Consider the following 15,450-nt stretch of genomic DNA (forward strand, 5'->3'; position numbering starts at 1 on the left):
AAGGCCAATTTGACCTCTTTTTTTTCTCTTCATTTTTAAATCTATATTGCTAAATATTAACTTTTAAATATCTTTTTCTAAAAAAATTTGACCACCTTTTCAATTTTTTTTATTTCAATACTAATAATAATATAGAATGAGTGATTCCACATGTAACCAACTTAGGGATTGCACCACATACCTTGGAAATATTTCTTTTCATTTATATTATAAATAGTCACCACAACACATTATCTATCATTTAAGTTCGTCAATTAAATGTGTTTGTATGTATTTCAATAACTAAAATTTATGTATCTTTTATAGGTTTATGAAAAATCAATCATACAACATATAGTTTAAGTAAGCACAATAAGTATATACATTTCAACTAAAAGTATTAGAAGCTAACGCGTATATGTATACACATGTCCATACACAAACGAACGATAATTAATTATCTGAACGTTGGTTGGCTAGGAGTTATGATTCCACTAATTTTATATCTTGAATCATTTTGTATTGCCACTATTTTTTTAAAAATTATTCAATCACAATTATGCTAAATTTTCAATTGCCCCAATAATTTTAATATTTAAGCTGACTTTAAAAGAGCATGGGTTTGGATTTTGATTTGTTTGACACCATTGGTTTATTGTCACTTTCATCGCAAATTTTATAACCATATAGTTGACTTTACGTGTCAATCAACAAGTTGTGGCATCTTAATTAAAATATTCAACAATTTTAACATATAACAATTCGTTTATTTCTCAATAATTATATATTTTTTTTTAATTAAAGGTATTACGTAATGTTACATATATAATTTAATACTAAGAATCAGATGCTTATAGCTCACCAATTTCTTCTGTACAAGTTCTTCTCTTCTTTCGATCCTAATAAAGAAACAATCAATAAGCTCTCTTTTTAGGTTTTTAATTTTGTAATTTATAGGAAAAATGTTGTCAAATTGATTGGATACTGTAACGTGTAAATTAGCCTATAGATCGACAGTCAGTTTTATTGTATAGAAAAATCTATACTGTATTGGTGACCTTAATAAATTGAGATACAAAAATTATTTAAAATCATCGAACACCTACAAAGTTTTTAGAGTGAGATAAGTGAGATTTATATAGAATCTTTTAGGGTAAAAGTATTGAAACCACATACTTCAGATCACATACCTTGTGGTATTATATACTAATATGAAAATTAAGCAATGCCTGATTTAACATACAACAGCTCTTAAGTTAAACCATTTTGATTATGTTTGAATCATGCATATAAACCTAAATGCTAAATGAAGCCAATCCAATTAACTAACTTTTTCAACAACTCAAGTACAAGATGTTTTTACATCTCTTATGTTACGACATTTTGATTCACATTTTCATTTAATACAATGTACTACTTGTACATGATAAAGACTATGTACATGATACAGTCTTGTTATATAAACTTTGGATACAATGAATGAACCCAATCTCTGATGGTTTATACAACTCAAGTACGAAAAACACATTCAAATTGTCTTTATATGTCTATTTTTTTATATGAAAACGAATCATGCATAAACTATAAGCAAAGGATGAAGTGAATTAAATTAACCAACCTACTTATACACCTCTAGTACAACACACTTTGTGTTGAATAAGTTGTATCCTTCGAATTTTCTTAGGACCAAGAAATATTCTTAGACTAAACCACAATTTCACGTGTCACCAAAGAAGAAAGAATCGGCCTCAAATCTTTCTACGGAACTCTTTTTATTTACAAAGCCCAAAAAGGCTCTTCCATATAAAGAGAGTGCGAAAGGTCATTTCTAAGTTGACGATTTGGACTAATAATGGAAGGGGCAAAAGTAAACACAAAAGAAAAAAGGCAAAGAAAATCATTAACACTATTGCTAATGCATGGTGATGGATAAGGCAATATTAGAGATGGCTCCAAAAAGAAGCATTTTCATTTAACTTACAACAAACATAGGCAACAATATATTCTGTGCTCGTATGTTTTACCTACAAGGCGTAAAAGAAAGGGCAAAAACATGGAGGGCAGGAGGGAAAAAAAAGAAAAAGAAAAAGAAGCAACCATTGTTACAAACATCCTAGTTTTAAAAAGGGAAAAAGAAAAGGCTCTTTTTGTGTAAAACACGACAACTATCGAGATATTTGAGGTGAAAAGCGAAATAAATTGGTAGAATTTACAAAATGCTTTTTTGAGCTACAAATAGAAAACAGTAACATCTAAATTGCAGAGATGGGGGGATCGCAAACCGTTGTGGAAGAGTCACGCTTTGTCCAGTTTGTTAGCAACTACAGTTTCTTCCTACTCAGTTTCATACTGACTAACCAAATAAATAAAACTTTGATTCCCACTCGTGTCAGTTGGATAAGGGTGGGAAATCCTCTTCATCTTTCAACTCATATGATTGCATATGAACAGAGAGCCTACATATCAAGAAGAAAAAAGAGAAACTTTAAGCAGTTTAACAAGTTCCATGTAATCGGATAAATACCTGGAAGAATTATGAAGTATTCGTACCTGTCTTGATCTGTGATCAACGTTTGCTTGGCTTTCTGCATCTTGGGGCTTGAAACATTCAAAGCTGATGAGTTTTGAAAATGCGCAGTTGCAGGAGTTGGTTCCCCGCTGCAATCTACCGATGACTCTATTGGAAGATGCCCAAATGACCCAAATTCTACAGCTCTATCAGGTCGAGGCATTGCACCATTTCCATTATGGTGAGCTTTCCTTACAGGAGAACTAGAGGAAGACAACATACCAATACCACCACCATGATTAACAGTTGGTACTTGATACAAGTCTTGACCACTTTTCTCAGCCACGGTTGTCTCCAAAGGGGTCAGCGATCGGCCATTGTTTCGTGGCGACCTCACCGACACTTGGTTCCTTCCCCTTGCCGATGCTGGTCTGTCCCTATAATGATTCTGGAAAAAAGGAAATACTCAAAGACAAGAAAGATGTAAATCTTCAACCACCCAAACAGTGCAAGAAAAAACAAAGGTAAGATAGAAAATGTTGTGCACATCAATAAGAGTTCTCCCCAAGTATTTGCTACCAATTTCTATTTAATTATTAAAATAATATCAAGATTAATATGACGAGAATACCATGTTGGGAAAGTATGTCCCCGTTCCTCGTGGTTTTGGCATCTCTTCCATGGCCAATGTTGCACCCCCTGGTAATATTGGTGATGGCATGGGATAGAATGCTGGTCTTGCAAGAAGTCCATTACTGTTTATTTGGGCAAATGCATTCTGTTTGACCTGCACTGAGCGTCGTATTATATCCCATGGATTCTTGTTTGGATATTGTGAAGGCAATGGTGGAGGAATAGGCGAAAGGGCTGCTGCACTCAAGGCATATTCATAGTACCACCGGCCAATTTGCAAACTGTTGCAATGACTTTCATAGTCACCATTAAGATCTGACAAAGCATTGAAAGCTTCTGGAGGTCCAACATTACTAGTCAGAAACCGATAACCACGAGAACTAGGATAGAAGTCTTCAGATGACAAAGAAACTGAATGTAAAGGTGGAGAAGATTGTTTTGTTTCAGATTGGTTTGCCACTTCATCATCATTATTCACGTGGTTCTCATCTTGCTTACCTTTTGCAGACGACCCTGTTGCTTTAGTAGGTGATTGCAAATGCTGGTAAGAGTTCTCAGGAGTGCATTTATTTGTGTTTTCATCTATTAGTTCCCCGTTTTCTGTGATTGGTCTGGAAAAATAATGATGAGGACGAAGTGATTCATGGCCCAATGGTGATATGCCCTCCTCAAAACTTGAAGGGGAAGACTTATGTGCATCGTGTGAAATAGAAAGACCTTCAATTCTCAGACTAGCAAGATCATTTGCATCACCAGAGAGACGATAATCTGAAATACCAATGGCATTTGCAAGACCATCAACACCAGAAGGAACTGATAGTGGTCTTCCTTGAGATGATTCATTCATAATTCCACCAACATGGTCGTATTCACCAAATTCCTTATCATTGGCATTTCCCCCATGAATTGATACCTCCTGACTCCAGCTACAATCTCCAATAGTGTCACTAGCACATACAGAACCTGAATCACGATTATTTGTTTCTTCTTGTGTCTCAGTACCAGATACTAGTAAAGCTGCACAAGATTCATAGCCACCAGATACCGGAGCAGGATCTTGAACATCAGGCCGCTGCCCACCTCCGTGCCTATCCAATGTATTAGAAAAGAACTTACGAACTTCATCCACTACATTATCTTCAGGATGGGAAAGGATGAAACCTAGTTTCCGAGCACCATAACTGAAAGCACTTCTTATCCTATAAAAGTTTCCTGCAAGTTACAGAGTGGTTGTCAAATATTTCAAAGGAGTTCATCTAGGTCACAAAAAGCTAGTTGCTAACCAGATCAGTAGATTGGATCACTTTTAAGGTTTGAATTCTATTATAACCCTGAACTTTTATATTAATTCCATTCTATCCAACTCTCAGACATTTTATTCTGATTCCTTAATTTTTAAATATTCAAGTTCAGCCCCGGACTTTATGCATAAAAGTTAACTTTATCCCTTACAGTCAATTTTCTGTAAGGAATCTCCTTACAATCAGTACTATTAAATGAAGAAAAGCCCTAAGGCAATACACTCCTCTCACTGCGAGAGTTTTGATAGTAATTCCAAGCTAAAGAAAATGGAAGTACAAACTCAGCTACTTATACTACCCTTTCTTTTCCCAAATACCCTCAACCTCTGTCGTGGTCCCCTCACCTTCATTACCATAATATTTATGTTCCTCACTCTCATGCATGACTAACTTTCACCCTCAATTGCATTCTTGGCCCTTCTCCTATGCTGATGGATGATAGGTGGCCTTACATTTTTCTTGCATAATATAAACCTATATTCATTTCAAACTTGGACACTTGTTTGTTTCATCTAAGAATAACCCAACTTAAGACAAGAATAGAAAGGGCATAAAAGAAGTTTCGATCAAAAGGAGTCAAACTAAGACAAAATGGGGCTCCAAACAAGGGAAATAAAATATAAAGAATAGTTACAAAAAGGCTTGTAGACCAAAAGGCCGAAGGGAAAGATGAAATTTAACCAGAACCACACAACCTCATTAGACCACTCAAACCCTCCCAAAATTATATGGCTCCTCTCACCCAAAAGGGCCCATGAAATCACACAAACCAAGCCACAAGAAATGCCCTGTGTCACAACATATAGTGGATGAAGGAGTTCCTTGACCAAATAACTGAATTTAATTCGTACTTTTATGGTAAATGCTCTTGAGCCTGTTATACAATTGGACACTTAATTTCTTGCTTCCATGATTAGTCAAGGGAGACAATGAAATGAAGGCATGCCACTGGTTTAGGTTAAATGATGATAGATACTTGAGCACTAAAATGTATTTCTAAAAACAAAGTAACATAGTTCAGGAATAATTTGGATGTTGAAAGAGAAAAAATTGGGATTAATGTAATTTATGTCCATATTAAACATTTACTCCATGTTATAAAAGACCTCTCCCCTGCTCCTGTATGTGCTCAAGGAACTAAGTAATTTCTAAATTGTTCAAAATGATACACTTCAAAAAGAAAACCACTTCACCATAGTCTTGGGATGTTTGATTACGTTATCATAGATGGAAAGAAATGGCAGACAATCAAACCTGACACAAGAAAATTAACTACCTTTGCTTACACTGCGACCAAGGTTGTTATTCTCTTTCAGTGGATCAACGATGTTGAGATGCTTTATGGGAAATGCCCTTGAGTTGGCCTCGTACCCCCTTGCAGGCACTGAGAAGGTTTCTAAACAGCTCTGAAGAAAATCCGTACTGAGCAACAAATCACCCCCACCATTGTCAGGCGTCTCAGCTGCCAGAAAAAGGCCAAAATATTTAAAATTCCAAACAGAAAGGCATACAGGACCTTCAAAAAATTCAGGTATGCCAAAAGAAGCTGCTTACCAACAAGCTCCGGCAGTGAGGATATCCGAACTGGACCATTCAAGCTTATGCAATAATTATCCCAATCAAATTTGCTAAAATAGTCCAGAAATTTATACAGCACCTAAAAGGTTAAACGTATGATAGAATAGTCATAAGCATGTGCAAAACAGAGGGAACAAATAAGCATGTGCAAAACAGAGGGAACAAATAAGCATGTGCAAAACAGAGGGAAATAAATATAAATCAAGGGGGTTCAAAAGGAGCAGCCTTCCGAAACTACTTACCTGTAAAGGACCATTTAGGGCAGAGTGGAAGAGATGAAAAATATATAGAACTAAAGTCTCCAAAGCGTATGTTGATATCAAACCATGATGAGCCCCAAGAATGCGACTCTCATAATAGCACCAAGCTTTAATAAGTATAATGCTGCGCTTAAATAGATGATCTTTCCCAATGCGACGATCAATCTGTTAGAACACGTAGCAATAAAAATGTCATTACGAAATGTTATTTTATGGCATTTTGACATGCTAGAAGAGAAGAAAGAAAAGGAGTTTTGATCCCAACATTTCATAAAAAATGTTAATAAGAACCAAGAAACAATCATTAGGTGAGTAATGTTAAATGAAAAAGAAACTATAGGGAAGTTTATTTGTACATCAGACAAACAATTCAATGGCATGTTCATGCATCAAGATGAACAAGGCAACATGCAAGGGCCAAATGAAGCATCGGGCAGTAGACACCAATTAGTTAGTCCCTTAATGTTTATCACTCCAAGTATGCCATGATGAAGAATTGTACGCTGTTGTATGTTCAATTATGTTTATAATGAAAGTTTGGTTGCTCATTAAATGAATAATAATTAATTAAACTGATTAAAAAAAAAGTGTTATTTGACCCAAAAGGACGGACAGTTAAAACCAATCTGGTAAGGAATTACATGGGCAAAGACAAGCCAACTACATGTTATGCATGCAAATGCGCACAAGCAAGGAAAATCCAGGTGTCGTCTAAGGCTAAGGACTCTCACGAGCTTTCTCCCTCACATTCATGTATATTTTTTCTAGAGCATAAATAATTACTAATTAAGTATAGAAACTAAAACACTAAGCCATCGTTATTTCTTCTTCTAAAGAATACTGTTATGTTAGTATTTTGATGAACTCTCAGGAAGGAATGGGGAACAAAGAATCACCATATAGCTTCAAAAGCTAAATACTTGAGAAAAAAACACACAACAAAAATATGAACGGCCAAATTTTCTTATTCAATTACTTTTGATCAATGATGAAAATACAAATTTTGAAATCGATCACATAAATTTATGAATATTATCAACAGATATTTGGATATTGATGAATATTTCAGTAAAAGTAACGGATATGAAGAATACTTGTACTATATCGTTAACTTCTAAAGAAAACTTCAACACTAGCTTATTTAAAATACGAACTACCCCTTGAAGTACATCTACAGTTTTGAGTCAAAAGTGTCCATTTAGTACAATGAAAAATATGATTGAAGACTAAAATGTAAATAAGAAATTGGACTATTGTTTGATATTTGAAACATTAATTAATATTTAATATTATATATATACACACACATACACTGATACACACAAACAAGAGAAACAAAAAAAGATATTACATTGGAATAAGTGATTCAAATTTTTTAAAAATATACATCTATTACGAAAGAAAGAAGAGAGAGATTCATGGGCCGTGAAAATTCGGGAGAGATTTTGGGGAGTGTAACTAAAAAATGGGGGAAAGGAGGAAATTAAGGAGAAAGAACTTTGGAATAAAATGTGGTGTCAAAACTGAATAGTCCATACATCACCAACATACTCACGATTAACGGTCAAACACAAGGTAATGTCTGCAACTTCTTTCAATTGTTGATGCCCATGATACATCATCATCAATTTTCTGTAGAAACAGACTTACCCCCTAGGGACCCCTATATTGGTATGACTTTCAGTACGTTATCAATATATCGGTGACATACCGACTGATATTTCCAACATTTTCATCCTTGCTTTTAATCACATAAAAAATCAAATTGAACATGTAAGAAAGATCATTCTGGATGTGGAATCCAGATATCACAAGTGCTCAGTAAGCTCTACAATTAACCAAGTATACTCTCGCTAATACTAAGACCCATGCGTATCTCGTAAGTTCTCAATCATATGAGGTAAACAGAAAAACCAAAGGTAGATTATGCAATCAGCTCAAGTTTTAAGCATCAAATCATCCACACACAACTTAATCTGAACTTACACGTGTACAGATGTACTTCACTAGAAAAATACCTTCTCAAGGAAGCACAATGTGCAGAGCCCTCCCAACTGATTGAAGGAAATATCAACAACTATATTCTGTACAAGGCATTTTACAAGCTTAACCTGCAAATAGAACGCCAAGACATTAAACATTGCATGAAAAACTATAGAGGGCTATATACTAACTGCAAGAAGAAGATCATTGTATCACACTGTAATATTACACAAACAATAAATATAAAGTAAACACATGATAAACAACGTATGATGATGAAAAACTGGCTATTAAATTCATGCATAAATAGTTCAACCATCTATTAAATGAACCTAGACATGACACTCCTCCCTAATATCCAATATAATTATCTCATAAATATACTAGACATAATAGCCACCTGCAAGTAAGTTTCAGTTTCAGCAACCAAGCTGCCATTGGAAATCTGGGGAGTCCTAGAGACAAGTCCATATGATAAAACAATCTCAAGAGAAATGAAAATAAAAGACTTGGCAACTGAAAATCTACCCAAGGCATTTTCAGGTATCAATGTTTCAAACTCTACCAAAATACACATTATGTAAGGGGAGAAGTAACCAGCAATAAATCTCAGAAGTTCCAGAGATATGGAAAACTTCGGGAAGAAGTTCATAAAAAAATAGCAGAAACGATGGACGATCTCAGAAATGGCTAGTTTCAGTTTATTGATTTCAAGTACCATACTTATTGCCTATATGTTCATCTTCTTTCCAATGATTGAAGGTAGAGTATCAAGACCAATTGCCAACTGAAATTCTGAAAGTAAAACTCCAGCATATCATAACAATTTCCATGATCCATCAAAAACTGGGAAGATGACCATAAAGAACCAAAATCTTTAACATATACTGTAAGGACAGACCTTGACCTCATTGGTAGTAATTAAAGAAGTCAATTCACACAATTGCATATTTTGCTAATACAATAATACAGTAACCTTTAAAAAGGAATAATATAATATTTGTAATCAGGACCTCGGCTCGAATTAATTGCACATCCTTTACAACAAACTCGGCTGCCCCATTCTGATCTTCACTATTGAGGACTGAGCATACATCACTGGCCAAAGCTTCCTCAACATTTGAACCACCGAGGGCAGTTAAATCAATATCTCCATCAGGCAAATAGGTCTTTAATGGCACTGATCCAAATGGAAAAACCTGTACTACCATATGTTAGTGAGATGTCTACAAGAAAAACTGTAAATTCAATTCAGTTTTCAGAATCAGAGCACAAACTTCTAATAGAAAAATGGTTGAAATGGGTAATATTTCAATTCCAATAGAGAACATCTGAATTCTGGACGTTTCTAAAAGAAAGCAATGGCTTGTGCGTCAGCTAACATACAGTCAGGGCCAACGACACTAGCTCTAACAGACCTTAGGCTTAAAATTACATCTATGCTACTTTACAAGATTCAACCAGCATAACGTTTTCATGACACAGCTATTGAAACTAGTTTCCAAAGGCAAGCCATACTCATGGAATACAACCAGAGCAAGTGTATACCATCAAGTGGTCAGCTGAGTAAAGGAAAAAACAAAACCATGCAATTGGTGTATCAATACATTTCTGAAAACACAAATATCCACCACAAATGTTTGAACTTGATAAAAGTCCCATCCTCTGATTTAAATCATGGACCTCAAAGTGCCCATTCAAAATTTTTAATAAGTACTACGAATTTATAACAATTAATTTTATATTGAAAACCCACACGCATCATTAACTGCCTCTCATTTGTATGTTTTGAGAGGACTACTAGTACATTCAATATCTCATATTTCTTTAAAAAAAAATCTGATCAATAAATCCCATATCAGCAATTCTTGAAAAATTAAAGCTGCTAAGCTTTTAAGAATGTTAGCCTTCGTCGGAACTGCATAGATGGAGTCGTTGGAACTGAATATTATTGCTAATGTAAGGGGAAATGGTTACCTACAGCCACATACTAAACTATGCATCTTGAAAGTAGATGAATATTGTCTTCTTTTTCCTGTGTATTTCACGACATCAATAAAATATCTATTTTTGATCAAAATAAAAATAAATTGATTAACATAATTAAAAGAAGAAAGTAGTAGATCAATATTGTTTTGAATTGAAATTGGATTGGCCTACACAGAAAGTACAATTGCACAGAAACATCAAGATGACAAAAATAAAAAGTAAGCATTTTTTAGAAGGCCATGCCTGATTAATCAATAGGGGAAAAACAATAACTACAAAATATATTTGAGAAAAATATGTCAAGGAAAATGTACAATGACCTCGTTCCTATCAAAGAATATGAAGATCATCCATCTAACAAAAGCCCTCGTCTCTAACAAAAAGAAAGAAAAAGAAAATACACCGTTGAAGAGAGGCAGAGCATACAGAAAAACCTATACGATCAAAATCATAGACTAAAACCATATCTACTGCAATACATCCAAGTAATTTAAAGCATTATTTCCACCTTGCATTGGTCAATATGGTCATCACAGATTGGATAACAATCAGCACCAACTCAACCCATAGGAATGCATAAAACCTTCCAGCAATTGAAAGCAATGAAAAAACCCACAAACTAGGATGAACACAGAACATTAAACCATCACAAGACTGCTTCCAATATACTATTGCTACTTGAAGAAAAGAGAAACCTTGTGAACACTGTCCAGATTAATTATTCATAACGAAACCCAATCCTTAGCCTTAATACTCAAAACATCAGTAATTAAAACCACAGATAAACAAAACTCCAGAATCCTCAAAACTAGTAGTGAAGAAATTATAAGTAAGAGAAGTGAACGGATTAAGATTGCGATGCTGAAATAAGATATAATCCGAAGCTCACCTCGCATCGAAGACGGCCTCTAATAAGTCTTTGCACGTAATCTATAACCGCTTTCCTTCTCCTTTCCGAAACGACAGTAGGTTGAACCTGGGAGATTATAGCCTGCGTGGCTTCCTCGGCTCGCCGCCAGTAATCGACACCTATGGGCGTGGGATTTGAGGGTAACAACGATGAAAAGGATGAAAAGGAGGAGGAGGACGGCTTGTCTTCTGCTACGGCGCCGTTTTGTTCAAGCGACCAAGACCGAAGATCGCCCATGAAAGAACTGAAGCTTCAGCGACGATATAGGAAACGTGAATTTGGTCAGGGGCGATGAGAGGGGACGGTTTGAAAGGCCGCCGCTGAAGAAATCGACGGTGCAACCATTGTATTAGAGAGAATTAAAGAGGGGGAAATATAAGTTTGGAAGTGAAGATGGTGATCTGGAGTGGGAAATTTATATGATCCGGTGAGAAGCGATTGGAGAAAGGAGGGAAAAGAAGCGATGAAGGGCGGGCGGAGGGATGGATGAAACCGATGAATTTGCAAAAAAGAGGAGTCTCTCTGAAGCAGGTGATGATGGGGGCGGATCCGAAAGTGATTAACAAGTTTATAACAGTAAATCCTCAAAATCAATTTTTCTTTTTGTAATAATCAATTTTCCATCAAACCAAACAAACATCCCCTAAATTTTAATCAAAATCAAATTTAACGCAACTTTCTAAATTCTTCACCCTTTTTCTTTTTCTTTTTTCCTAATTTTCTTTCTTCTATCCAAAATCCTTTTTATTTCATTTTTACGATAAAAATAACACTTTCCAATTTATATCTATAACCTAAATTTTTGTTTATATGGAAAAGTATTAAATTCTAATTCTCTATATATATACTTTCTTTTTCCTTCTTTTTTTTTTATGAAAAGTATTTTACTCAATCAATTTAATTCAATTTCTATCATATGTTCCGACCAACCATATAGATTGAACTCTTGATTCATGTCATTATCTTTTAACCAAATTCACAAAACTCATGCTCAATTTACAAATTGAAGATTATTGAACTCTTTGATTTTCTTTTCTTATATGTTTTAACGTTGAAATATTATATTAATTTCAGTACTTTCAGTTTAACTTCATATACTCTAGATTATTCAAATTTAGTTTCAAGAAATCTTAAATTTAGTCTTTAACGATTGTTTGTTGTTGATTTTTCTTAAAAATTTGTTAAGTCTAAATTTTAACGACATATTCACACGTTATCTTTCCTCGCATTAAAGTTATTATTATTATTAACTAATATCAAATTTAAAAGTATCACGATTAAAATTGAACAAATCCTAAAGTATAAAAACCAAATTTTGAAAGAAAAAAAAAATTGACTTTAAAATCATATACGCATTATATTTTCTTGCTCGAAAGTTATCGTTATTTAATTAATTTTGAAAAAAATTGTCTTTTGAGCAAGGAAGTTTAAGATTTATTAATAACTCTTCACTAAATTTTGGTATTTGAAAGTATGAAAAATGTAAATTAAAGTTGAACAAATTTTAAAATATAAAGTTGAAAATGATATTTAACCCTAATTTAAGCTATTATGGTTTTAGAAACTTTGAATGTTGGCATCCATAGTTTGGGTTTTACTTTAAATTTTATGGCTCTAGTTAAAAAAAAAAAAAAAGTTGGGATTTAATTAGTATTTAAGGTTTTGTCATATACTATGGATTTTAATTACTATAATTAATATGTGGCACGTTTTTGTTAATGTGGTAATTAGCACATGTTTTTGCTAATTGATTGATTATGTAAGTTAATTGTATGCGGATTTAGGGTTTAATTTAAAAATTGAGAACAAAGAAAGTAGGTTTTGGTGTGGATAAACCATACGTTGAAATAATTTAATTTAAAAGGATATGATTCAATTAATAAATGGGCTTCTAGCCGATTAAGCAAATTAATTTTTAAAAATTAGATAAATATTACAGGGTTTTTTTTTTCAAACATACAAAAAAAAATTTAATAAAATATTTTCATTTCATAAAACAAAACCTCCCAACAAACATTATAAATGTAAATATTTTCTCATATACTTTATTTTTTACAATTTTTCTATTAATTTCTTTTGTAAAAATGGTAAAAGGCAAACTTGACTCCTTTCGGTTAATCGTGTTGCGACTCAAATGACCCAAATAGAATTTTCAACCAAACCCTTAAAATTCAGGTTAGATTGAGTTGTCAAGTTTTTTTTTTTTTTTCTTTTCATTTTTAAGTATATATTTTTATTAACTTAAAATCAACAAATATTAATAATTAAAATTTTAGAAAACTCAAATGTTAAATATCAAAATTCAACATATCAATTACAAGCTTCAAACAAAGATTATAACAATATGTATGAATTATAATATTTATAAGTTGTAAGATGTATATTAATATTATTAGAGAATTTGGGTTGGGTTGGTCAACCTAAATTTTAAAAAATGTAACATAAACCAACTTGACTTGAAAAAAAAATCAACTCAATTCAATCTAAAATTAAATGTAATCCAACACAATGTTTACAATCTGGATTAGACAGGTTGTTCGAGTTGTCAAGTTATTTGAACATCCTTACTAAAAAGTATCATATTGTTAATAAAAAAAGAAAATGCATATATACCCAATAGAAAAGATGTAACAGATACTTTAAATATCTTATTTTTAATTGGACCTTTCAAAATTAAACCTTCAAAAATTTTAGAAGTTAAATGAGAATATAAAATGAAATTAGAGACAAATTATCAAATTTGTAATTTAACCTATTAATGATTATATAAATGAAATTTTAATTAGTTTTCAATTTTAGATCAATGACTGAAAGAACAAAATTACAGTGAGTAATACATTCACATGGTTCATGAATATTGTAACAATTCGAAAGTTCTAAGTATTTTCAAGTACGTTACCCTATCTAATTTTAAATAAAAAGAAAAAAAGAAATCAAATAAAACCTAAATGTTTAATCTAAAATCAAAATATGACAAACATTACCCTACGTACGGAAGCTAACTCTGGTCCCATGGCTCGCTTATGGGTTTTTCTTGCCATTAGTCACCTTGTCCTTGTGTTTACCTAAAAAAACATAACATAGAAAAGGTTAAGTACAAACGTACTCAGTAAGTAACCCATGCTACTAGGGTATGGCTAAGCATCTATGTCCTATAGATGGACTATACTAGTAAAACATGCATTGTTAACCCACCTCTACTGTAGACAAAATGTGTCTCTGAAATCTTGTGGATCCCGAAGGAGACACAATAACTGGTCGATCTCAAAGGAAACTCAAAATTGGTGAATCTCGAAGGTGAAGCAAATTGGTGAATCCCAAAGGAGACATAAAATGTTGAATCCTGGAGGAAACACAAAATTGCTAAGGAACACATCATTACCAGTAAGGGGGTAGCTACTAATAAACCAAAACATCACACATAATAGTCATATGAGAACAACAATCACATAATTAATCAGTCATCATAATCATTAACTCACTTATAAACTTCAACTCAATCACATACTAAATTCAATCATAAACTATAACCAAATAACGATACTTCAATACAGTTACATGATGTTGCATCACAACTAACTTGATAACGACTCATGCCACATAACAGATTTATTCTAAGTAGTCTGGCTCAAAGGCGGCTCCAATAGAAAGGTTACTTATCTCAATTAGCAACAACACAAAAATAAGCAACCATAACTTTAAGCAAAAAGTCATAACTAGCACCGACACAAAATTCTTTTTTTTTTTTTTTTTTGCTTTTTTAAATAAGAAACATTTCATTGATAAAATAAAAAAGTGAAAATTCCAAAAACCTAAAGGTGATTACAAAAATATAGCCAATTAGAAACAAGAAAGGATTGACTATAGTTCTTAAAAGGGTGCCCAATTTTGCACCAATAAAAAGTACTAGATAAAACACTCTCAAAAAAAGAAGTAAAAGGGCTAGTAGAGACCTAATAGTCGTTTATTACGCTCAGTTCATAAAGTCCAGAAGAAGGCACGAGCAATAGTTAACCAAATTGTTTTTTTTCATCCTACCTCCAAGAATGAATCAAGGAAATCTTTAATATTGTTGGAATGAGAGATTGACCAATCAAAAGCATCCAAGATGATGTGCCAAAAATGTGTAGCAAAGGAACAATCTGCAAAATGAGGAGATGCATATTCTACAACAGAATGGCACATAACACACCAAACACAGGAGAAAGAGACATATATGACATTCAACATTGGAGATGATCGGTTAATGGCACCATGGCTAAGTTCCAAGAAGAATAGTTTAATTTTCTTTTGGTAGGGATCGGTCCA

The 15,450-nt window shown here is 33.2% G+C and overlaps 1 protein-coding gene across 1 annotated transcript; it reads right to left on the reverse strand.

The window, feature by feature from the left end:
* Positions 1-1,919: 1,919 nt before the first annotated feature.
* LOC101207419 lies at positions 1,920-11,707 on the reverse strand. The gene is made up of 9 exons (XM_004142685.3): positions 11,122-11,707; positions 9,257-9,442; positions 8,279-8,371; positions 6,243-6,425; positions 5,977-6,079; positions 5,699-5,884; positions 3,120-4,333; positions 2,530-2,936; positions 1,920-2,435 (listed from the first exon to the last, which is right to left on the reverse strand). Exons 1-9 carry the CDS (start codon positions 11,377-11,379, stop codon positions 2,369-2,371), a joined length of 2,697 nt encoding a protein of 898 aa, XP_004142733.1. The 5' UTR covers positions 11,380-11,707; the 3' UTR covers positions 1,920-2,368.
* Positions 11,708-15,450: the final 3,743 nt, after the last annotated feature.

Source organism: Cucumis sativus, chromosome 4 (genome assembly GCF_000004075.3).
Source record: "Cucumis sativus cultivar 9930 chromosome 4, Cucumber_9930_V3, whole genome shotgun sequence".
Taxonomy (NCBI): domain Eukaryota; kingdom Viridiplantae; phylum Streptophyta; class Magnoliopsida; order Cucurbitales; family Cucurbitaceae; genus Cucumis; species Cucumis sativus.

Excerpts from the sequence above, each read along its gene's own strand:
- LOC101207419 (XM_004142685.3), bottom strand. The coding sequence starts at position 11,379 with ATGGGCGATCTTCGGTCTTGGTCGCTTGAACAAAACGGCGCCGTAGCA. Across the intron at positions 6,080-6,242 it reads CCCTAAATGGTCCTTTACAG|GTGCTGTATAAATTTCTGGA; the intron begins GTAAGTAGTTTC and ends TTAACCTTTTAG. Across the intron at positions 4,334-5,698 it reads TGGTCGCAGTGTAAGCAAAG|GAAACTTTTATAGGATAAGA; the intron begins GTAGTTAATTTT and ends TGTAACTTGCAG.